The sequence below is a fragment of the Gopherus evgoodei genome, chromosome 1 (assembly GCF_007399415.2).
Source record: "Gopherus evgoodei ecotype Sinaloan lineage chromosome 1, rGopEvg1_v1.p, whole genome shotgun sequence".
Taxonomy (NCBI): domain Eukaryota; kingdom Metazoa; phylum Chordata; order Testudines; family Testudinidae; genus Gopherus; species Gopherus evgoodei.
In genome coordinates, this window is record NC_044322.1 from 327,686,230 (window position 1) to 327,711,432 (window position 25,203).

Sequence of the window (25,203 nt, forward strand, 5' to 3'; positions counted from 1 at the left end):
ATTGTGAGAGGAGGTCCCTGCCCCAAATGGTTTACCATCTTTAAACGGATAAGACAGACAGAGTGAGAGAAAGAGAGAGAACACAGAAGCAGTGCAAATATAGAGTGATGGTTTGTGAACATTAAGTTGTTCATTAATTTTTGGATAGGTTTTTGGTTGTTTCTATTTATTCTGTGAATCACAGAGGACAGGTGGGGGAGGATGAGGGCATTAGTTGTAAGAAGGCATTAAGCGATGGGGTGGGGAGAGGGAAGGAAGTGCTTGTCTTTTTTTTTTTTTTTAAATGAAGCTTTGTCCTTATTAAAACTTGTCACTTTGTGATTGTAATACAGAGTAGTACAAAGCCTTCCCTCAGCCCCCCACCGTTCCCGGCCAGATGGCCAGGATGGTAAACTGCAGTGAGGAACCAGCCAGAGAATCCAGCAGGTAGGAATAGCTACAGAACAGCCAGAGCAGGAACCTTCAGACAGTCAGAAAACTTTCTGCAGTTTTGACTGGACTTTCTCTGCCCTCAACTGATTGGCTCCAACCCTCTCCATCCCCGTCCTCGCAATCTCTTCATGTTGGGTCACTCCACCCTATCCCTCTTAGTCTCTTCTCCCCTGCCCCATCCTCCTCACCATTCTTACCTTCCTCTTTCCATGTAGCTCATCCCCTTCTAACTAGATCCACCCAAAAAAACAAAACTTTGGAACTATCATATTTGCAGCGATCACTTTGTTCACTAGGCTTGTGTTTCCCTTGCCTCTTTCCCCTTCACTCATGTCGATCTTGTCTATTTAGATTGTAAATTCTTTGGGGGCAGGGACTGTCTGCTACCGTTTGTTCAATGCCTAGCACAGTGGGGCCCCATTCTTGGTCAGCTCTTAGGCTCTACCGTAATAAAGATGATGATTAATAATAATGCTAGTAATTTGAGCCTTGTTTCCCCTTTTCTTTCCCCTCCAATTTCCAGCACTGATTTTGGTGAACAAATAGTTTGCATCACAGGACAACATGAGAGTGGTGGAAAAGTTCAGGTAACCGTGGATCACGGAGACACACAGAACCAATTAAACGATCCATGGTTTACATACAGCGAAAATCCTACTGTTACTAAATTCTTTCCAAAAAATAGCTTCAGCAGGTAATGAAATGTTTCTTTTATAACTATGTTCATTCTTAATAGCTATGGGGGTGTAGGAGTTCTTCATGTGTAACTATTTAAAGAAAGCCGCTATACTGTGTCTCTGCAGAAAGTTTAAATATATGAGCTTGTACATTTTTTCCCAAACCATTGCCGGCAAATTTTAATAATATATTCTGTTTACCTCAAAACCTTAATAATACCTTTTTCAAAGCTAAAGCTTGAAATAAGGAAAGTAATTAACTTATTTTAAAATGCAGATTTCTTAAAGAAAAAAGAAAATAGATTGACATTCTCCTTAAATACATCTCAATCTACACTTGTTTTACTTAGCTTTTTAAAATTAATCTTATTCCCATTTAAGCAGAAATGATCACCTGCAGATAACATAAAGCTGTCAAAATGTCTGAGTCCATCCATTTCTGAAACATGTCTTGCTCAGCTATTAAGAGTTGGTATAATGGAAATAAAAAAGAATAAATTATGAATTGCTGGCTTTGTTCCAGTAGGGCAAATAGTAGCTGGTGAAAAAGCACAACTGGAGTTCAGCAAGGTTTTTAAACATTTTTATGTGTTATGTGTTTTGTTTTGTATTTTGAATCTATAGCCAGACTGGTGGTTTCTCTCTGAGAATTCAGTTCTTTCTGAAAAGAAAAATACCAATAGTCTAAACATAAAAGCAAACAGGAAATCCCAACATGATACCTTGAACTATTTGACAGTGTACCTGTATAGAAGTCCTCCCACAATACTCCTCATTTCAGGGGCTGGGAACAAAAACTGTCATCTTTACTCATGGGCTTCAGCTTCCTAATATCTTAATCTTGCTACTTAGTAGAGGACAGCTTAGTATTTTCATATCCTGAGAGATCAGAGGGAATGATCTCTCAAATGCTGTCACTTTCTACCAAAAAACCCAACATGAGATGATGACCTGAACAGGATCTTAAAAGTTAAGTCAGCTGTGACTTACCAGGCTCCTTGAACAGAGCCTTTTATATAAAATAAAGTAATACTTAAGATTATTACCATGTAAGAGATTAGAGGGACAAGAGATGTATTTTTCTTTTTGTTTACTTGGTACATTTGACAGAGCTTTGTAATCCGTCTCATTTTTCCCTCTTTATAGTCAGTCACTCCAGGGTATCTCAAAACTTTTGATAAAGTGGAACTCATTCTGTTAGATTATTTTGTGGATCGCCTTCCCTCCCAGTAATGATTATTGGGATCATTGGTGGGTGGAAATGTACACTAAGTCCTTTCTTACTTGTTAATGTATCTGTCAACTGAAAGCAACAAAGAGATCCAGTGCCATGTGACTTCTATTCCTTTCTATATAGGTTCTTATAATACACTCATCACCACACTATCAGAGCACCTTCCAGGAATGCAGTAAGCAACATGACTAATATGTCATGTGTTTATGCTCTCATCCTCTCTCTTGGGGGAGATGTGCTTGCAGTGGAGTGTCCTGTTTGGGTAGGGGCTCTTTTAATAAGCATGTTGCTATGTATTTATGTCAGAGAAGGTAAGGCCGAAGAAGTGCATCTTGCACTTGGAGTGAAAGACGACGAGGTTTGTGGTGTTCCTTAATTCCTGGTGGAGTTCATTCCACAGTTTCGGACCAGCCCGTTAGAAAGTTTTATCTTCTGTTTTAGGGAGTTCCACTGAGCTAGAGGAGCAAAGTTGATGAGTATGGTCTTTGTCCCAGAGCTTTAGAGGGTCTTTGAAATATCCTGGTGCCAGGCAATGGAGAATGTTAAAGATGAGGTCTAAGACTTTTGACTTGATTCTATGGGAAGCCAGGGTAGGGAGCAGAGGACAGGTGTGATGTGCTGGAGGTAGCCAGCATTACTGTAGAGATGCACTGCAGCCTTCTGAACAAGTGAGAGTTTGGTAAGTGCTAAAGGTACTTCATCCCCAGGTATACTGCCTTGCTGTAGTCCAGCCAAGGGTTCATGAAGGCATGAATAACAGAGGCCAGATCACTGTCCGCCATGATAGGGCAGAGTCTCCTAGCTACCTGGAAATGATGGAAAGCATTACTCACAGATGCTGCTCTGTGAGAGCTTAGCCTCAGTGAGGAATCCAAGAGTACTGCAGACTGCATTGACCAGTTGTGGGTGTGTATCTTCACCCAAAGAAGAATGCTCCATGGTTACAAATTCTTCAAAATGCTTTCCTCTGCCCATCAGCATAACCTCTGTCTTGCTCAGCTTCTCTTTCTGACAGCTATTCTTCATCCATGAGCTGATGTCATCCAAGCACTGAGCCATTGTGGTAGGAACCACCAACCATATGTTAGGTTCCCGTGTTTGTTTGTGTAGTACTCCCCTCCACCCTCCCCACCTCAAGAGTGATAAAGGCATGGGAAACCATTTTAAATAGTTTAAAAATGTGAATATAAAAATCACAAAAAGGCCATAGTTTGGAACAGCTGTATCACTTCAAAATTTTATACCCATATTTGGTTTACTGGAAGTTCTTACATTTGCTACCTAACTATTGTACAAGCTGTCATAGTATAATTCCCAACTCTGGACCTTAGCGTCCAGGATATGGGTACTAGCCTAAAGTCCTCTAAGATTAATTACTGGCTTAGCTTCTGTAGTGCTGCCACCAATCAGGAATTCCAGGGCCTGATACCCTCTGGTCCCCCCCAAACCCTTCCCTGGGGACCACCAAGACCCAGATTCCTTGAGTCTCAAAACAAAGGGGAATAAACCATTTCCCTTCCCCCTCCTTTCTTCCTCTCAGCTCTTTCCCCCCCCCGGGTACACTAGGAGACCCACCCCAAGAGGAATGTTACCTTCCTGCTCCCTTCTTCCCCAGAGAGAGATGCAGAGATAAACACAGAGAGCAGGTTTTTCTTCCTTCCTCCCTTTCCTTTCTCCCACCAATTCCCTGGTGAGTGCAGACTCCCTTCCTTGGAGTCTTACAAAAGATCAGTTAGATTCTAAAAAAAAGAGGAAAACTTTAATAAAGAAGGAAAAACATAAAAATTGTCTCTGTAATCAAGATGGTAAATATACAGGGTTTTTTAGCTTATAGACAATAGTAAGAAGGCTTTCTCCAGCAGAAATACAATTTAAAATACTTTCACCCAAATACACATTAAAACTCTACCAGCCAGATACACAGTTGCAAATACAGACAAACAATTAAAAAGACTAAACTGTCTTTCTACTTTTGTACTTACAAAATTGGAACAGAAGATTAGAGAGCCTGTAGGTATGTGTGGTCACTCTCAGAGCCTAGAGAGAACAAAGCAAAACTCAAAAACTACAAACAAAGGCTTCCCTCCACCGAGATTTAAAAGTATCTTGTTTCTTAATTGGTCCTCTGGTCAGGTGTTTTTTTGGTTCCCTGTTTGTTAACCCTTTACAGGTAAAAGAGACATTAACCCTTAACTATCTGTTTATGACACAAGCACCTGCATGCAAAGTTGTGCACAAAAAAGTCGTAGATGGAGCTAGTGTATGGTTGTAGAACTTTACTGATGTTTGATTTGTCTGTTTTTTCAGTGGAGGGAGAAATATTACTGTAACAGGAACTGGGTTTGATATCATCCAGAGTTTCTCCATAGTTGTAACTGCTGACCTTCATGGGCCTTCCAGAAGGAAGAAGAGGCAAATACGAAGTCTAGACTCCAAAAAGGTGGTATGTATGTATATATGTATGTATTTGTTTGTCAGACATGCTGTCTTCATCAGCAGTGTGGTGTCTAAACAGGGCCTGATCCCAAACCCCATTGAAATCTGTCCACTGATGACAGTGGGTTTTGGATTGGGCCAAATGGTTTAAAGAGAACCTCAGGTACATAAATCCTGTCAATATTTGTACTTTTTCAGCTGCAAACTAAGGGCCCAGTTCTTCCATCCTTACTTACGTTGATTAGTACCTTACAATGTGAAAAAGCCCCTTTGATTTCAAAGAAACAAACAGTAAGGTACTATTCAACGTAAATAAGAGTTGTAGAACTGAGCCTTGAATGGGGCAACTGAAATTCTTTGGCAAGTCCAAAGTGGAATCATTTATTCTATTCTTTGTCTTCCCTACTGAGCTGTAGATATTTGGACAGTTCTGGACTCAAATCCAAACTACACCTGCTCTTGGCTTTGCAAAATCCAAACTCATTCAGTTTGGGTTTGAAAACTAAGAAGTTCCTACTTTTTTTTGCCCTCCCAGTTATATTCTTCCTGTAGTGTGTGCATATCCTTATACGTGGAATTTTAAAACTACCCCTCCAGCATCTGATGCTAAGCAGACCCCTTCACTACAAATAACTGCAATATTTCTGAGGAAGACCAAAGTTTATCACCTGATGAAGAAGCTAAACATACTTCTTTGATGGGGACATGGTTCAAAACTTGGGGAAGATTTTCAAAACTAACCTTTGTTTTCCTGTTTGTTTTCTGTTTTAATTTCAAATACATAATTTAATTTTTAAGAATCTATACGGTTTTTGTGCTCTTAAGACACTGTCCACCTTTCTTGGTCCATTTACGGCAACCACTACAGTGTAAGCTAACAGATGATGTTCTGCTATATCAGGCCTACACTAAACTTATTAAAAACTTTTCCTTAGCAAAACTTTGTTTAGTATTCTCAAGTGTTTGTCCCCCTTTAGCTATTCAGATACATAAAAACCATCTTATTTGGAGGCACTGTAAATGTGGTCGGTCAACCGTTTGTTTCCTTTTTAGTTCACTTTGTTATTTTTTCATTATATTATGGTAGTATCCAGAATGTACTAGGAGTGGTACAATCACATTTGTGATGAGAGACTGGGAAGATTCTATCATGGGAAGTCATAAAGATAGCTTCTGTTTTTTGTTGTGATTTATGTTAATGATTCGGGAGGGTTCCTAGAGTAAACTATTTGTATAATTGTACTTTTTAAATGTGCCAAGGAACACCTAGCCCAAAGGATTGGGATGAGGAAGGGGAAATGCATGCGCATGCGTGCGCGTGCACGCGCGCACACACAAATTATACTGTTAGAATCCAGACATTTTCAAGTATCAGGTGCCTTAGAAATAAACATTCATTGTGCTGGAACATAAGGTTTGTTGTGAGTTAATTGGTGCTTAATGTATTAAGCTGATAATTTCTCTGCTATTTATAAATGCCTTGAATACAAGTGATGCGCCCAAGGTTGCAGAAGAGTCAAAAATAATCTGGATTAAAGCTAAGCATTACCACCCCACCCCATCTCCATCAAGCCTGTGTTCTCAACATTAAATTGCCTTCAAATAGTTCAAACCCACAAAATTCAGATAATGAGACAAACTTTGTCAACTTTGGGAGTGTTCAGACCTTAGGATTTTGCTTTGGGCCTAAATACTAACCCACACTGAAGCAATCATTTATTTTTGCCCAGTGATTTTTTTTTCTTTTCCAAAAATATCTGAGAATCTCACATTTTTATTTAACCTTGGTTGTGTTGTAGAAGGCCTAGTTCACAGGCTCTGCCTTCTATTTTTAGGTGCTAAATGTTCAGCAGCAAATGACATGATCTAATCAAAACCCAAAATGTTTTGTCTGCTTTTTAGTTTCTAGGAAAAGATATTACAAAAATCAATGAAAGCACAATAGTCTTCTCTTCTCCACCAATATTAGAGGATCCAGAAAACTATAGGATTACTACACTTATTAAAATGGATGGTTGCAGTTTGGTTCTAAACGCCGAGAACAATGATCCCTTTAAATATGTTGCGGACCCAACATTTGAAAACTTCACTGATGGCATCAAAAAACAAGTCAACAAACTTATTCATGCAAAGGTAAACTTGACAAGACATGGCTGGTTGTAGTTTTATTGTTATAATAAATATATAGATGTGAGATTTTCCCTTTCATTCTTACAAAACGTGTGCTGCCCTCCACTGCTGGAGTCTGGAATTTCTGTGTTAGTTGTGTTCCCATAAAATTAATAGATTTCCTCTTTGTGTAAAAGCTTGGGGGTATTTTTTCCTCCCCCTTTCGCACTGATGTCAGAACTACATCCTCTATTGAAAATGAACTGTACAAAAGGTTGTGTAATTTGTGGATTGTTTCACCCGTGGCTTTGTAGCTAAAATGACTTAGCCTTATATTTTCTGTCTAGGGCAGTAATCTGAACAAAGCCATGACGATAGAGGAGGCTCAAGCTTTTGTGGGGGCAGAACCCTGCAACATAAAAACACTGACTGAAAAGGATTTATATTGTGAACCACCAGAAGTACAACCTCAGCCAAAGAAAAGGCAGAAGAGGGATACAATCAATAACTTGCCTGAATTCATTGTATGTCACCTTTCCTGCATGTTGTCTTTAATAGCATGTATGTAGAGAGAAGGTTATGCAGTACTGTGTTCCTGACACTGATAAATTAGCTTCCTATTTGCGTGGGTTTATTTTTCAGTGGCACATTATATAAAGGATACTATCTTGTGACTCCACTTCACTTCCAGATTCTGCCTGCTATCTATAAAAGGATTGCAGATAGATAGTGTCCCAAGATGTTGATTGCCACTTTTTTTAAGAGGTCCAGTCCTATGTATACTCACAGCTAGGCATTGAGTTTTCTGTCTTGACAAGTCCCATTACAGTCAATCACTAGTCTGGGTAGTAAGTGCTCATAGGATTGGGTCTTAAATGCCTTTGTATAGTAATAAGTTTTTCTTTTCCTTTTATGTAATAAGGGCTAAATTACGTACTGGAATATAAAGATGCTGCTCCGTTAATTCAGCGGAGCTATGCCAATTTGTGCAAGCAAAAATATTGTATCTGATTATTATACCTGTTTGGCAATCTGGACTAGGAATTCTATAGATTATAAAGATTACTGAGAAACTAAAACATGGCAGCTAAATTATTGAATAATCTTCTTTTTGAGGCAGGTATAAGTATGTATTTAATTCTTTAGGTGAAATTTGGCCTCAGAGAATGGATCCTAGGAAGGGTGGAATATGACACACGTGTGAGTGACGTACCCCTGGATGTGATTTTGCCATCTGTGATTTTTCCTATGGTGGCCATTATCATCATTTCTATCTACTGTTACAGGTAAGATAGTCAGATGCTATGGCTGTCCTAAAGCTCTGAAGAAGAAGGCTTATAGGGGCAGAAAAGCAAACTATTCTCATCTGCAAAGAGAAACAATCTTGATCACTTAATAACTAAGCATTTTAAAGGAAGTAGCTGGAAAACATTTATACCAATAATTCCCCTCACATAGATCCTTTCAGTGGTATTTCTTGGTGCCAGTCAGCCCAGTGTTCTTTCTCTGCTGTAAACACAAACAAATTGGCCCAGGTTTTCACACTGCACACTGAGAGGGTAAGGTGTGCACACACAGTCTTGAAATTGCAGCTGAAGTGCCTTCATGCAAGTGAAAATATTGCTTGTTTTGCATGTGTATTAGTCAATGTTTAAGCTTCCTATGTCAACACTCTGTAGACCTGAGATGTTTGGATCTGTCTGAGTGGATAGTCCAGCCTTTACAGCTGAGCCACATATTACCACACACACATATTATTACTATTGGTAAAATTCATCCCTTTGTGGCATGCCAGTACCAGGACTATACACCACTTAAGTCCTACTTGGGTCCTATTTTGAGGTCTTAAGTGGGATGTAAGTAGTGATCAGCCTTGTGCTGGGTGGATTTCACTGTAATGATGCAAAGCTGTACAACTGAGATGCAGTGCCTTATAGTATTTGTACCTGTACAACGTTGAAACTCCCTTAGCTCTCCCATAACCTAGTCAGTGTGATCCTGTGCATGTACTTACTTAAGCCATGTCTGTGCTCTGGATGTAACACAGCACAGTTACAACACTGCAGCTATGTTGTTGTAGTGTAGACACTTCTTACAGCAACTGAAGGGGTATTTCTGGCAAAGTAGCTAATCTACCTCCCCAAGCGAAAGTAGCTAAGTCAACAGAAGAAGTCTTCTATTGATCTAGCCATGTCTACACCAGGGGTTAGGTCATCTTAACTATGAGACTCGGGTGTGTGAATTTTTCACATCCGTGAGCGTCGTAACTATGTCGACCCAGCTTAAATGTACACAAGCCTTAGTCATGACTCAGCAGCTATTGTGGAATGTGCTGTGAGTGTTTTATTGCATTGTCTGTCCAGCTTGCACAATTGACGTAGCTGTGCTTAAAATGTGCTCACAAATGTAGCCTAATAAGTTTAAAATCATTGGGCCAGATCTTCATCCGATCTGTTTAAGCAGCTTCGTTCTAGAGCGACATTGATTTACATTAGCTGAAGATCTGACCCGCTATCTCCTCCGTTTTCATTATTAAAAGTAAAGAGGAAAAGAAACAGGCTTCCTATGATCTCTCAACCTTTTTCATTTGATGCAATTGCAAAATGCTTTACTTTTACCTTTAATAACTTTCAAAATCATATCTTTATTCTTTAAAGACGAAAAAGCCAACAAGCAGAACGTGAATATGAAAAAATCAAGTCACAGCTTGAAGGTCTGGAAGAAAGTGTCAGAGATAGGTGCAAAAAGGAATTCACAGGTATGATTTACATTAGATTTCTTATGGACCCTAATGAGAGATACTAAATTGGGCTAAAACTACTGCACTGTCTTACTGAAACTGTTTCTTGGGTGTACGTACGAGCCAATATTACTACTACTCTTTGCAGACATCAATGTACAGTACGTATTCTTCTGACAATGAAGGCCATTAATAAGATTAAATAGAGTGAAAGTGATTAAAGGAAACAGGTTTTTAGGGTAAAGATAAAATAAGCACAAGGAATTAAATCAGTAAACGGAAATAGAAACTAGATTTTTTATTGCTATTAAAAAGCTGCTACTGGTACTGAAAAGTCACCTATTTCGCAATAAGTAACTATAGTCTGATTTATGTTGTTGATAAAATGACACATTTTATTTTAATAAAAATATAATGTTAGGAAAGCCACAAAATATATGAATTGTTGAGCTATTAATTTATGAAGATAGACTGCAATATCTTTTAAGTCTGGGAAAATCAGAGAAGAAGAAAATTTACCTTTCTGTAATGGGAAATAATGGAACCTGATTTGAGGAGCTGGTTCATTCTTTACTGTATGTAAATAGACATGAGGGAAATCAATGGGAGCTGTAAGGGCACAGCACCTCTGAATATCAGGCTACTTATTTTGGTGTCTAATTCAGGCACCTATGTTTGAAAACTTTAGCCTAAATTATTACCTTGACCTGTAATATCACTATCTAAAATACACTATTTGTTTATACTGAAATAACCTATCTTTTTGCTTCTATAACAAAGTATGTTTTTTTCCTAACGAGAAATTATTTGTCTCTTATTAACAGAGACGGGCTGAAAAAGTGGTGGTTGAATCTGAATTTTGCTTAGATTTAGCTTCAGGAATTCAGGGTTAGGGTTTAGAATTGACTCTGTAGATAATCCAACAAGATTTTTGCCATCTTGAATAGTGGAAATCTCACGAAATCTACTGTTACCCTGAGATTTCTGCCATTGGAGTCAAAATCATCTCAGAATAGTTTTTTCCCATTATACTTGCGTCACATCTGGAAAATTGGCATGTTCCAATTTTGGACCCTACCCAATACCAAATCTCTGTAGCAACTGTTTGAGGGATTCAGCTTCAAAGGCCACTCTCAAATTTGAAGGGCTAAAGATCAAGGTTCCCATTTGGAGTCATCTCTGCTTATTAGTCTCCCTCACCAACTGGCCTTTGTAATCCCTCTGCCCTTGGTTTCTCAGAGCTGTTTTCTGGAATGTGAAGCTGCCCGTCCCCTGCCAGGACTCCCAAAGGGGTGCAGGGAGTACTGCTGCCTGCTGGACTGTGGGGTTAATCTACTACTCCAGCACAGCTGCCTCCCTGGGCTCAGGAGGAACACAAATTGTCTCTAGCAATGTAATCTAGCACATAAGATACATGTCATCTTGGCTAATAGTAAAGTAAAGCACTTAAATGAAAGTAGTTTCTAGATGCCTGTAATATTGATAACAGCAAATGCAGGAAGATGAGTCTTCCTGCATGCATCAGAGCAGTCATTGTAAAGGAAGTGGTGATTAGGGTAGAAGAACACACACAGCGTGAAGCTTGAAACCGTGAGATGTTTTCTTTCTTAGAATTGGCTGAGTGTAACAAAATAAAGAGAACCAGGATAAATTATGTGGTCAATAAAAATTGCTGCGATGACATGCCATTATATTAATTAACATGGTAATTAGTCAGCAATATCAAGCAACTGGAAAGTCTCCAGCTGAAATGACCACTTTGTGGAAAGGTGACCTTCTAATTGCTTTTTGTGTCAAGAACTTGAAAGCTTTTGGGGCTCACAGAAGTGTTTTCATCATTTTCAGTGAATTATTTTACCTTCTTCTAATAAAAATGATTATTCTTTGTACTTCCTGTTGCTCTTGCTCCTTGGCTCAACATCCCAACTATCATGAAAAGAATTAAAAGGCAACCTTCACAACGATGTAGGCTTAAAGGAATAGAAAATATATAAACACAAGAAAACTAGTTGGCTGCAATTTTTTTTCCCTTTGTGTGTGTGTGTGTGTGTGTGTGTGTGTTTTAAGAAGAGCTCTCTGCATAAAGCCCAGCATTCAATAATTACTGATCCTACAGTAAACTCATGACCCTCCACTTATCACATTACAATATCCGGTAAGAAAATACTGTGGTGGTGGTGGTGGTGATTATTAGCATATGTATAATGATGCTGTATAGGAACTCCAGTTATCAGTCAAGCCCTGCTTGTGCCTGCTCTTGGTACAAACAGAAAACAAGGAGATTGTCCCTTCCCCAGTCTAGGTAACTATAGGTACATCTTCACAGCAAGCAGTAGCCTGTGGCAGCCTGGCTCAGAGCACAGAATGACAGACTCAGCCTCCTGCTATGGTGCTAAAAATAGCCATGTAGACATTCGGGCTGTGGCTGGAGCTCGGGCTCTAAGTACACCCCCTTCCCTAGACTTCTAAAGTCTGCACAGCTATTATTAGCACCTTAGCACAAGCCCCAGAAGCAGTCTGTAGACCCAGATTCTGAGACTTGCTGTCGCAAGCTCCAAATTGGTGAGTAGATATATACCCTGTGATTCCCCAAGATAGCACTGTCAGTGTCTCAACAGGATTGTCTGGGAAGAAACTCTGGGTTGTAGGGAACATGCTTTGGCAATTGGTAAACTTGGTATGGAAAAAGCGGAATGGATGTGGCAGGGGAAAGGATTCTTAATATGTTAGATCATTTTTTCCCCTAGTATAAAATGCTTTCATTGTTAGATGAAAACAAAAGGTACTGTGGTTTCTAAAACTAACTCTAAAACTAGAAATATTGTATGTTCTAGATCTAATGATAGAGATGGAAGATCAGACCAATGATGTCAGTGAAGCAGGAATTCCTGTGCTGGACTATAAAATGTACACAGACAGAGTCTTCTTCTTGCCCTCAAAAGATGGAGAGAAAGACGTAATGATTACTGGGAAATTGGATATTCCAGAGGCTAGAAAGCAAACTGTGGAGCAGGCTTTAAATCAGTTCTCCAATCTACTGAATAGCAAATCATTTCTCATCAATGTGAGTATTGAAATGAAAGTCACTTTGAGCTCACTCTGTATTTTTCAGAAAAGTCTTTTTGCCTGGTATGTATGTGCATGTAGGGTCATACGTATATTTTTAAGCACAGATGAGCCTACAGTTCAGGTCTTAGGTCTGTATTTAGGCCCCTAAAAGAATGGCCTGATTTCAAGATTGATGAGCACCCAGCTGCTCCCACACAAAAGTGCTAAATCTTGGGACTCTTGTAAATCAAGCTGCTTTTTTAGGTGGCTAAATATGGAGTGAGAAGCGAATTGCAGGCACCTATTTTTTTTTAAGCATGTCCTCAATGCTCATTACTTAAAAGTAGTGTTACATTCTGAGGCAGAGGAAAACATGTTCTGAAACTTACAGTTTACTTATTCACCTCGCAGTCCTTGTAATTCAAGTGGAAGGGTTTGGTTTTTGATTGGGGTGTTTTTGGAGAGGAGAGGAAGGGAGGTTAAACTTACGGTGCGGAGGTTTGTGGGTTGTTTTTTGTTTGGTTTTTAACAAAAACATCCTTCATGATCTATTACTTCATACTTTATTGAAGACATAGAAGTATTAATTGAGTTATCCCCAAAGACACTGTTTAAAACTCTTTTGCACACACAGAGAGAGAGAGAGAGAGAGAGAGAGAGGGGAGTTGTAGATAGCGCTTATTTATATGTAGTTTGTCCAAAACTTTGAGTGGTTTTTTCATGCTGTACTTAAAAGGCTAACATTAAGACAGTAAATGTTTTGGTTTTTTCTCCTCCTACAGTGCCAGGTATGTGTTGAGCTGCTCTTGAAACTTGTCATGAATCGTTTAGACTCGGCACTAAATCTGCTTTTTCTGTTTTAGTTTATTCATACATTGGAGAAGCAGAGGGAGTTCTCTGCCCGAGAAAAAGTTTATTTTGCATCCCTATTGACTGTTGCCTTGCATGGAAAGCTAGAATACTATACTGACATCATGAGGACATTGTTCTTAGAGCTGATGGAGCAGTATGTTGTGGCCAAAAACCCAAAGCTGATGCTCAGAAGGTTTGAATGATTGTCTTGTTTTCCAGAGTCCTTTGTTTTTTGCAACATTGTTATATTTACAGTGTGGTGTTTTTCAGAGTGTTTGTGTCGTGCTATAGACTGTCTAGAAATCATCATGATGATGACATGCCCAAGCACATTAGGGAGCAAAAATGGATAGGAGTTATTTTTTTTAAGAGCAGCTAGAGCCATTTGTCCTGTCCAAATAATTTAATTTAGAGCTTGGAACAAACTTTCTCAAACATCTATCCATGAAGTAAATGCAATATTGAAATTTTTGTATGCTTCTTATCTAATTGTATATCCTATCTCCATAATGAATACACAAAACAATTTTCTGATGTATCTCCTTCAATTAGATAGGTCTGATTTTTACTCCTAAATACATTACAGAATTTCATCTTTGCTCTGCATATTTTGCTTCAATTACCGGTAGTTTGTTCCCCAGTAACTAAAGTGTAGCTTTCTTTTAAGCACTCATTCTTACAACATGGAAACAAATTTCTAATTTTGGATATATGATATGTACCTTTCAGTAAAAGTAATGAGCTGAAAGTATCTAAGAATTTTGAATAGTGCAAAGCATTATCTAATACAGGCGCACGCTTTAAAGAACCTATGTAAAATTATTGCATTAGGACAAGTGCTGTTAATGTAGAAATATTTTATTTCAGGCAACACTTTAAAAGACAATTGTCTTCTTCTCCGCAAACATTTTCAATATTCATATTTTTTAGATCAGAAACTGTTGTGGAGAGGATGTTGTCTAATTGGATGGCTATTTGTTTATATCAATATCTTAAGGTAAGGTATGAAAGCTATGCATACACATCTCCTTTATTAAGTACTTAAACATGTGGCATTGATTATACCTTCCATTTTTTTATTTGTTTTTTCGCTTAAACAGGACAATGCTGGAGAGCCTCTTTATAAATTGTTCAAGGCTATCAAACATCAGGTGGAAAAAGGCCCAGTGGATGCTGTGCTGATGAAAGCCAAATATACATTGAATGACACAGGGTTACTGGGAGATGATGTAGAGTATACACAGCTGGTAAGCAGCTCATCTGCTCTGTCGTTAATTTATATAAAAATTTTTCTCTTGAACACTGTGGAATTTAAATTTATATCAGTACACTCTTTCTATAAGAGTTAATGAGAGCCAAGATTAGCCATTAACATGGGCAATAGGTGAAGAATTAACTATATAGAAGGGTTTAAAGCAAGTCCCCAGATCTGAGCACCCCCAATCTGTGAAGAAGTTTGAGAGAAAACTCCATGAGCCTGATTTCCATTCTTTCTCTCAACCATTTTATGTTGGTTTAATTCTATTGATTTTAGTGGAGTTATTTCTGATTTACACCAGTATCAGTGAGACAAGAATCAGACTATGAATCATCCCTAACTCTAATGGCCCATATCCGGCTGCTACTTTAGGCATCTAAAGATGGAAATAAGTCTAAATCTAGTCATCTGTTTTTGAGAATCTTGGCTTGTTTGTTTTGCACATGGTCTAATTAAACATACATAATGCTCAGAACTGTCCTTGGAAGAGCAGCACAGGATTTTCTTTGCCTTGAAAGTCACTCTGATGTGATTACTCTGGCTTTATTATTGACACAGCTAGCAGCCTTTTCCATTTGTCTCTGAGTGTGACACATGCAATGACAAATCTGTGGTGTGGATGAAACTTAATAAAAGCCTTTATTAAGTGTTGGTTAAAAGCGCATTTTTGATATATTCCTAAGGGATTTGAGTGGGAGGGCAACATGGGAAGCTTGCTTAGTGAATGGTTATTACACACAACCTACAGCAACTGTAGTTAACAGACTGCTTGAAAAATGTAACTTTTTTTAAATGTAGATTTTTGGGCTTAATGAGGCTTCCATGTTTGAGCTGAAGAGTACACCTAGTAGTTCCGCACAGACTGGACAACATGATTTACATTTGCTCATTAAACACATGAGACAGATATCTTTGTATCATATGCATTTGTGACTTGCTTACAATAATTTGTCTAAGTTAGGGTCTTTTAACTCAAAAAATGGCTTTTGCAATTAAGATTTATGAATGCGGTATCAAAGAGATGTGTGAATGCAATCAAATCTGAGACAAATAAGAATAACTCTCAGAGATATTTATTGTGAACATTAGACCAGATTTGGCCCAGATTTCACTGCATTCGCTAATTGTCCGTATAACAAAAAAACCCACATATCCTTCACAAAAAAGTAGATTAATATTGCTTACAATGTTGGGATTATATGCCTGTTTTATGATATATATAAAAAATTCTTGTGCTAATTATGCCAGTGTCTGAGTTTGGATAGACATTTATGGAGCACTTACTGCCTTAGGTAGATATATGCAAAATTTAATTTGCATACCTCTTCCTGAAACTGAGAGATGAACTGTACAGTACATGGTATTTATCCATTTTACAGTCATTATTTTTGTTTAAAAAGTTGGTGTGTTCATCAGTTGTTACACTCACACACTACATTTTCAACTGGCAGCAAAATCATATATAATTAACATAATAAACAGGGAAGGGAAGAAGAAATACAATTAGCCTGCAAATTCTGTCTAGGGAAAATGAAAACGTGTTTAATTTCACTGCATTACAGCACAGTTTAACTACATAAAATAATACACAAAGTACAGGGATCACTTCGACCAAGACCATATCTGAGCGAGAAGGAAGTTCTACTAGCCAATTAAGGGGGAAAGAAGCCATGGCTAGACATTTCTGCTATCAAAGCATGCCTGTGTAGCAGAGTGCATGAAGATTCCAAGATTTTTGCACCACCTTAACCATTGTAGATCAGGTACCCTCCATAGAGGGTGAGGTCACAGTCCCTGCCTCTTTCTCAACATACTTTCCCCTTTCAGAACATTATTCTTCTTTTTTATTTTAACTGGACTGAGATTATCATCTCTGTGCTGTGGGCACATTTAAAGTTCATTCTGAGTTTGAAGATTTTCTCCTGTATAAATAAAATAGGGGAATACCAACAGAACCAACGGTGTCCTGAAAACCAGAATAAACTATTCAAGTGTGCCGTCTGTAATTGAGGGTTATTGTGACAAGTAATAAATAGTAAATTGACTCTTTTTTGGGTATTGCGTTATCGGATAATTTAAGTGGTACACCGACATTGGATGGTCCAGGTATTTTAATACCTTCCTATCTCTATTTAAAACTTTCCTTTAATAAGTTCCCAAGACACAGTAGAGATGTCATATTAGGTATCAGTGAAGAAGGGGAAAATCCAATCTCTGCTTTTTCTATTTTATCATAATAGAAAGAATGGGCTGGAATCTAAAGTAGCTAGTGGCTGGATATTAGTGAAGAACTGTGCAGATAATCCACATTGCAATTGCAAACGTACGTTATTGTGTGGTGGTAAGACTGCACAGCGTATTTTGGGCACTGCCTGGATTCTAATAATCCAGAAAAACAGAGATTGGAATTGATATTTTTGAGTAATTTTGCATATTTTTTCTTTTATAGACAGTAAATGTGTATGTACAAGATGGAGGTACTGATTCTGTACCTGTGAAAGTGCTGAACTGTGATACTATTTCTCAAGTAAAGGAAAAGATAATAGACCAAGTCTACCGAAATCTGCCTTGTTCACAATGGCCAAAAGCTGACAGTGTTGTTCTTGGTAAGTAGTTATTTTTGGGGCTGTTGTAATAATATTAAAAACACTAATTTGATGCTTTATCTTTCCCAAAATGTTTCAGTAAAAGTGATTATTGAAACAAAAAAAAAATCATTCAAAGGTTTAGTTCTTTAACTATTAAGCTGAATCCACTGCTAAGTATGATACTCTAATACTTACTATAGTGTGAAATAAAGCATGTCCATATTATAAAATTCCTAGCCCTTGTTCTTTGCCCAGCATCATATTAATGCACAGACCGCGTTAATAACTCTTGGTAAAACCTATTATCAGAACCAATGAAATATTGATTGTTTCAGGTACTAATTCATGCAACAGCGATAACATGAACAATTAATTGATGTAAAAGTAAGGACACAAATTTTCAAAAGTGACTTATGACTTTGGGTCTGTCAGTGTTTGGTTGCCCAAATTGAGGCAGCTTAAAGGGACCTGATTTTCAGAAAGTGCGGAACACCCACTCTCCCCATAAGGTATCTCCAGTTGGGCGCCCAAAGACTGATGCTCCAAAATTACTAGTCACTTCTGAAAATGTTGTCTTTAATGTTTTAAATGCCAACAGCTGCCTTATTAAAGGAAAATAGTTTTGTGACATGTCCACTAATTTCATAATTAGCTGATCAGGCTATTAAAAGTCTGACTGGCAGCGCAGCTGGGGCCCGGGGCTAAAGCAACCTCCCGACCTGCCCTAGCTTTGCACAGCTCCCAGAAGCAGCTACCAGCTCTTTGCGGCCCCTAGGTGCATGGGCGGCCAGGGAGGCTCTGCGTGCTGCCCCAACCCCAAGTGCTGACTCCACAGCTCTCATTGGCTGGGACCCCCTCCCATACTCCAGCCCCCTACCCCAGCCCAGTGAAAGGGTGTGCGAGTGAGCGATGGAGGGAGGGGGGATGGAGCGAGCAGGGGTGGCGCCTCAGAGAAGGGGCGGGGCCTTGGGCAAGGGGTGTTTGGTTTTGTGCCATTAGAAAGTTGGCAACCCTAATTTTGGCTATCACGGCAATTTCTACAGCAACTAATTGTGGTGTCCTAAACTGTGGACTTTGACTTCAATTGGAAAATAAACAGAAAAATCACATGAATTTTTAAGCAAAACTTGCACAAAGTTCCCTAATAGGAAATAAAAGGGAAAGGAGAAAAGCCCAAGTGTTTTGAAACAGAATATTTCAAAGATATTTTATGATGTTTCATTGGCTCTTTAAATGTAAACACATTAGTGATGTACTGTCTTGGTTGCACAAACCTGTTTCTTTTCTCATTTTAATTACTCCATAGAGTGGCGTCCAGGTTCTACTGCCCAGATCCTCTCAGATTTGGATTTAACATCCCAAAGAGATGGCAGGTGGAAACGTATGAATACTCTGATGCATTATAATGTAAGGAGGATTGATGACATCTGTTAATTGTTTTTTAGTAATAAATAAACTTTTATTAGCTTTTAGAAAAAATTGGTCTGTACCATCTAATAAGGGGACTGGAACATGTAGCTATGTTACTTTCTAATTCTGGAAAGTGAGAATGTATGTATCAAATTCTAGTACTCTCACTGGTTTCCTCTCCATCACTGAATATAATTCCAAATTGCCCCATATAGCCTATATTTCCATATCTCTCAGCAGTCCCAGGTTCATGGGATTGTCCTGTTTTAGCTCCCAAAATCCTGTCACAGTTGAAGTCGCTCCTGTCCCATGGGGCTGGCTAGGCTCAGCTATTCTTTCCAGGCATTGCAAACTGGCCCCTGGTGCACAGGGTCATAGCACCACTGTGGCTTGGCCCAGACTGGCCCCCCTCATGGGTGGAGGCATCCAGGCCAAATTTGAGTGAGTACCACTGCAACTTCATGGCTGGGTCATAATGCCACTCACTCAGATTTGACATGGCCAGCCCATGATGAGCAGGTACGAGGTGCCAGGTCTCAATGCCAAGAACAGGGAGCTGAGCCCAGCCAGCCCTTAAGAACAAGAGCCGCAGGAACCACCGCTACAGAGTGAGATGAGGCTTGCTCCACAATTCCCCCCTGCCAGGCCTCCCAGCTCCTGTGTGTTTCACCCCACCTACTCACCCCACTGTGGGGGAAAGGACCCATCCCTCTTTAGCTACTACAGATTTTGGGAGGTATGGACTTCTGACATCCTTTATGGGGAATTTTACCCTTGTGCAGAAGGTCCATGCAAACTGCTTGTGTGCCACTGAACTCTCACACTTCAGACATCATTATCAACCTTGGAGGAAGCTTTACCTGTACCCGCTTATCTAGCAAGTATTAGAGCTTGAGTCTTTCTACAGGAGAGGGTATATTGGGGATGAAGGGCCTAATGGCTAGAAGTTAAAGATTGCACAGGACTTCTCAAGATTGAGGCCCTAACTGGAGAATAAGAACATTGGTGGGTATCTTCAAAAGCCTGCTTAGGTGGGGAAAGACTCCACAACAGTGGTGTTTAAGCCTGCTTCTAACAGTCATGTATTATGGGATGATTTCTCTATTTTTGTGTTCTTGAAGGTCCGAGATGGTGCCACACTTATCTTGTCAAAAATAGGAATTTCCCAGCAGCCAGAGGATAATCAGCAAGATGTCCCAGGAGAAAGTAAGTACAATAGAGTTTCTTTATGCCTCCAAGGGAGTATAAAACAAAATGCACAAATAGACAATATCGTTTTTGCCTGATCTCATTTGATGAGAATGACACTAGAGCCTTTCCAGCTGGTAATGTCACACTAATTCAGGGTGCTTCCCTTTGTACATCTTGTTCACTATAGTTCTAAAAGCCTCAAGTAATGGGGCTGTCACTACTATCCTTAGGAAACTGCTCCCCGTCTTAATGCAGTGCGCTCTCAGGAAACTTCTGGTATTTTGCCTAAATTGTCTTTCTTTTAATCCCATTTCTCCTAGCTATACCCTGCACGTTGCCTTCCATTGTGTACCCTCCAAGGACTAAAGTCTTCCTCCATCCTTCACGTTTACAGCCTTGAGATATTTATAAACGGTTTAGATTGTTTCCGTATTCCTCACCACCAGCACCACCCCCTCTTTTCACTTAGAGCTTGGCTACACGCAAAAATCCAAAGCGCTGCCGCGGGAGCGCTCCCACTGCAGCGCTTTGAAGTGCGAGTGTGGTGGCAATGCCAGCGCTAGGAGAGAGCTCTCTCAGCACTGCACGTACTCCACCTCCCCATGGGGATTAGCTTGCAGCTCTGGGAGCCGCGCTCTCAGCACTGGGGCACTGTTTACACTGGCGCTTTGCAGCGCTGTAACTTGCTGTGCTCAGGGGTGTGTTTTTTCACACCCCTGAGCGAGAAAGTTGCAGCGCTGTAAAGCACCAGTGTAGCCAAGGCCTTAGATTAAATTCAGGTATCTTGGCTTTCTTCAGAAGTTAATTGTTTCAGCCCTTTGAGTATTTTGTTGCTGTTCTCTGAACTCAGTCCAAATTGTCCATGCATTGCTCAGAATTTAATATGAGGTTCCAGGTCATGCTGCGCTAGAGACATACAGAAAGGGCTTGTTTACTTCCCTGCTCCATGACATGATGATTTGTTCAGACAAGCCAAAATTACACTGGCTTATTTTCGCCCCCATATTGCTTTGCAAACTCATGGTAGGTCCCTTTCCGCTCCTACCATGGGTTCTTTTCAGAGTTACTGCTGCCTGGTTTCTTCCTCGCAATGAGTGCCTGTCAGATAACTTTTCACAGATATGTTAGCTTTGCTTTTTTCCCAGTTGAGTTTCACTTTGCCATTTTCTGCAAACATTCCTAATTGCTTTTGGTCCTACTTTATTATTCTTTTCTCTTCACTGACGTTTGCAACTCCACCTCATTTCTTGTCATTTAAGTATTTCACTATTTTGTTGTTTACTCCCACTTCCAGATCACTAATGCAGATGTTACATGACGCTAGTTCTAACATTTCTACCCACTAAACACCTAATTCGGTGTGTGGCCCTTTTCTTACAGCTTTAAAAGAGAGTTTTCATTCCACATGACAGTATTCCTTTCCAAACCAATCTGACCTGAATTTTCAAGTAAGACTTTAGCAAGACATTTGATACTGTCTCAAAGTTCAATGTGTTACATCAGCTGTGTTCTGTTTCTTGCACTTATTTTGTCATTTTAGTCGCCTTCCTTCTCCACCCAAAAAATCACTGAAGTTAGTCTGACAACACTGATTTTGTAAGCACCCTTTATTGTGCTGAGTCTGTTGTATTTTAAATGTTCAGTGTCTTTTTCCTCCTCTTCAATCATTTCACAAGGGATAAAAGTTAGATTTATGTCATGGTAATCACCAGGATCATTCTTCCTTCATGTTTTGAACTGATTTGAAATGCTTCTGTGACTGTCACTGAGGGTACGTCTACACTGCGGGATTATTCTGATTTTACATAAACCAGTTTTGTAAAACAGATTGTATAAAGTCAAGTGCACGCGGCCACACTAAGCACATTAATTCGGCTGTGTGCGTCCATGGTCCGAGGTTAGCGTTGATTTCCGGAGCGTTACACTGTGGGTAGCTATTCTGCAGCTATCCCATAGTTCCCGCAGTCTCCCCCGCCCCTTGGAATTCTGGGTTGAGATCCCAGTGGCTGATGGGGCAAAAATCATTGTCGCAGGTGGTTCTGGGTAAATGTCATCACTCATTCCTTCCTCCGGGAAAACAACGGCAGACAATCATTTTGCGCCCTTTTTCCCTGGATTACCCTGGCAGACGCCATAGCATGGCAACCATGGAGCCCGTTCAACTTTTTTTTTTTTTTTACTGTCACCGTATGTGTACTGGATGCCGCTAACAGAGGCATTACTGCAGAGCTACACAGCAACATTCGTTTGCTTTTGCATGATAGCAGAGACGGTTATCAGTCGTTCTGTACCGTCTGGTGCCATTGTAAATTGGCAGTAAGATGACAGTTATCTGTCGTTCTGTACTGTCTGCTGCTATCATGGATGCCCCTGGCTGAGGTCGGCCGGAGACGCAAAGGCAAAACTGGGAATGACTCCCCGAGTCAATCCCTCCTTTATGGTTTCAAAAAATAGTCAGTCCTGCCTAGAATATGGGGCAAGAGAAGTAGTGTATCAGAGAGCACAGCTGTTCCGTGTCAGATCCTGCAGAAATGATGAGCTACATGCCATTCACGGGGGGGTGCCCCTGCAACAACCCCACCCGTTGCTTCCCTCCTCCGCCAACCTTCCTGGGCTACTGTGGCAGTGTCCCCCCCATTTGTGTCATGAAGTTATAAAGAATGCAGGAATAAGAAACAGTGACTTGTTAGTGAGATAAAATGAGGGGGAGGCAGCCTCCCGGTGCTATGGCAGTCAAAGCAGAACATTAAGCGGTGCAGGGGAGAGGAGCCCAGCATCACGCTGCTATGATAGTCCAGGCAGCACAGAAACTTTTCTTTACACATGAAAGGGAGGGGGCTGATGGAGCTCAGCCCCCAGTTGCTATGATGAGGACGGTTACCAGCCGTTCTGTACCATCTACTGGGAATGACTGGGAATCATTCCTATTTTTACCCAGGCGCCCCCGGCCAGCCTCACCTGAGGCCAGCCAGGAGCACTCACGGGCTCATGACAAGGACGGCTAGCAGTCCTACTGCACCATCTGCCACCACAGAGGGGAGAGGAGCGGATACTGCTCTTCACTGCCGCAGCATCGCATCTACCAGCAGCATTCAGTAGACATAGGGTGACATTCAAAGAAGTCAGGAAATGATTTCTTTCCTTTTTCTTTCACGTGGGGGCGGAGGGAGTAAATTGTCGAGCTATACCCTGAACCACGCCGGACAATGTGTTTGAACCTACAGGCATTGGGAGCTCAGCCAAGAATGTAAATATTTTTCGGAGACTGCTGTGGACTGTGGGATAGCTGGAGTCCTCAGTACCCCCTCCCTCCCTCCATGAGCGTCCATTTGATTCTTTGGCTTTCCGTTACGCTTGTCACGCAGCACTGTGTAGCCTGGAGATTTTTTTCAAATGCTTTGGCATTTAATCTTCTGTAACGGAGCTCTGCTAGAACAGATTTGTCTCCCCATACAGCGATCAGATCCAGTATCTCCCGTACAATTCATGCTGGAGCTCTTTTTGGATTTGGGGCTGCATTGCCACCCGTGCTGATCAGAGCTCCACGCTGGGCAAACAGGAAATGAAATTCAAAAGTTCGCGGGGCTTTTCCTGTTTACCTGGCCACTGCATCCAAGTTCAGATTGCTGTCCAGAGTGGTCACAGTGGTGCACTGTGGGATAGCACCCGGAGGCCAATACCATCGATTTGCTGCCACACTAACCCTAATCCGATATGGTAATATCGATTTTAGCGCTACTCCTCTCGTTGGGGAGGAGTACAGAAATGGATTTAAAGAGCTCTTTATATCAATATAAAGGGCCTCGTAGTGTGAACGGGTACAGCGTTAAATTGGTTTAACGCTGCTAAAATCGGTTTAAACGCGTAGTGTAGACCAGGCCTGAATGTTAAACCCTGGGCTTCAGTTAATAGTTTTTAATCTCTTTAACAGATCTGCTGATCTTAGTTTGACCATACAGCACTTGAAAGCCATTACATATAATGGAATGAAAACAATATAACAGAAATATCTATCTTTCCAGGGGATCTGTAATGGCTGTCAGCTGGTGGCTTTCATGTACATTGCTGTTCAATAAAAGTGTGCCAAGCTGCAATTTTATTCATGTTGAGAGTTGGCCAGGGCAGCAGTCCAGGCAGTGCTACATGCAGTTAGATTTCACTCTCTTCTTTTTGGGACTCTTATTGAAATGCTTTTTGCAGGGTATCTAGAAGGCTTTTCCAAGGATATTAAATATAATGTTGCATATATTTTTAATTCTTAAGTACAGAGGAGTAGATGTTAAGCCTTTTGGACCTGCGTTCCCCACCTTGCCGTTTGTTTTGGCAAAAGGAAGAAGTATGATATGTTCATTTCCCAAGCCCTACGCAGAGGGGAATCTGACTTTTTTTCTTTATGGCTATGTCATTACATCCAGAGGTGTTGTGGGTGAAAAAGCTTATTGAAAACAAACTGCCCATATTCCATGATTTAATTACTTAATCATACACGTCACTCTGCTTGGTAGAGGAAAGCAGACTTCTGCTGGTGTCTTTGCAGAGAGCTTAGTCATGTGAAGAAGAAGCTATAGTGAAATTTCAAATGGTAAAGTACTGGAGTGGAAGCAACTGTTGTCTTCTTTCCACCCCATGCCCTCTCCCACACAAGAAATAGCTTACAGAAGAAACTGGGAAGGCAATATTTCATGCCTCACCAGTGCACCTGACCAGAGGACCAATCAAAAAACAAGATATTTTCAAATCTTGGTGGAGGGAAGTCTTTGTTTTGTGTTATTTGTTTGTCTGTTGTTCTCTCTGGGTTCTGAGAGTAACCAGACATACCTACAGGCTCTCTAATTTTCTGTTCAAATAGTAAGTACAAGTAGAAAGGCGGTTTAGTCTTTTTAATTGTTTTCTTTATTTGCAAATGTGTATTTTGCTGGAAGGATTTTAATTTGTATTTGTGCTGGGGGGAAGGCTTCTCTCTAGTGTCTATAAGCTGAAAGATCCTGTAACCTTTACCATCTTAATTACAGAGACAACTTTTACTTTTTTCTTTCTTTTATTAAAAGCTTTTCTTTTTTAAGACCTGATTGATTTTTTCCCCTTGTTGAGGCTCAAGGAAATTGAGTCTGTACTCACCAGGAAATTGGTGGGAGACAGGGAAAGAGAAGGGAAGGGGGAAGGTGAAATTCCTCTATGTTAGATTCACAGAGCTTAAATCTGTATTACCTCTTGGGGAGGGGAAAAGA

The 25,203-nt window shown here is 40.2% G+C and overlaps 1 protein-coding gene across 3 annotated transcripts in view; it reads left to right on the forward strand.

Annotated features, from left to right (window-relative positions):
- Window positions 1-25,203, forward strand: part of PLXNB2 (plexin B2) — a 352,730-nt gene that overhangs the window by 310,377 nt on the left and 17,150 nt on the right. For 2 of the 3 annotated variants that reach the window (XM_030549188.1, XM_030549187.1), the window contains 13 exons: window positions 956-1,126; window positions 4,651-4,786; window positions 6,682-6,912; window positions 7,236-7,412; window positions 8,035-8,174; window positions 9,546-9,646; window positions 12,463-12,692; window positions 13,540-13,721; window positions 14,459-14,525; window positions 14,629-14,775; window positions 17,236-17,392; window positions 18,681-18,781; window positions 19,906-19,990. In XM_030549188.1, the coding sequence (XP_030405048.1) occupies window positions 956-1,126; window positions 4,651-4,786; window positions 6,682-6,912; window positions 7,236-7,412; window positions 8,035-8,174; window positions 9,546-9,646; window positions 12,463-12,692; window positions 13,540-13,721; window positions 14,459-14,525; window positions 14,629-14,775; window positions 17,236-17,392; window positions 18,681-18,781; window positions 19,906-19,990 (1,925 nt within the window). The remainder of the gene's footprint in view (window positions 1-955; window positions 1,127-4,650; window positions 4,787-6,681; window positions 6,913-7,235; window positions 7,413-8,034; window positions 8,175-9,545; window positions 9,647-12,462; window positions 12,693-13,539; window positions 13,722-14,458; window positions 14,526-14,628; window positions 14,776-17,235; window positions 17,393-18,680; window positions 18,782-19,905; window positions 19,991-25,203) is intronic. The other variant, XM_030549189.1, reaches the window with a different exon arrangement.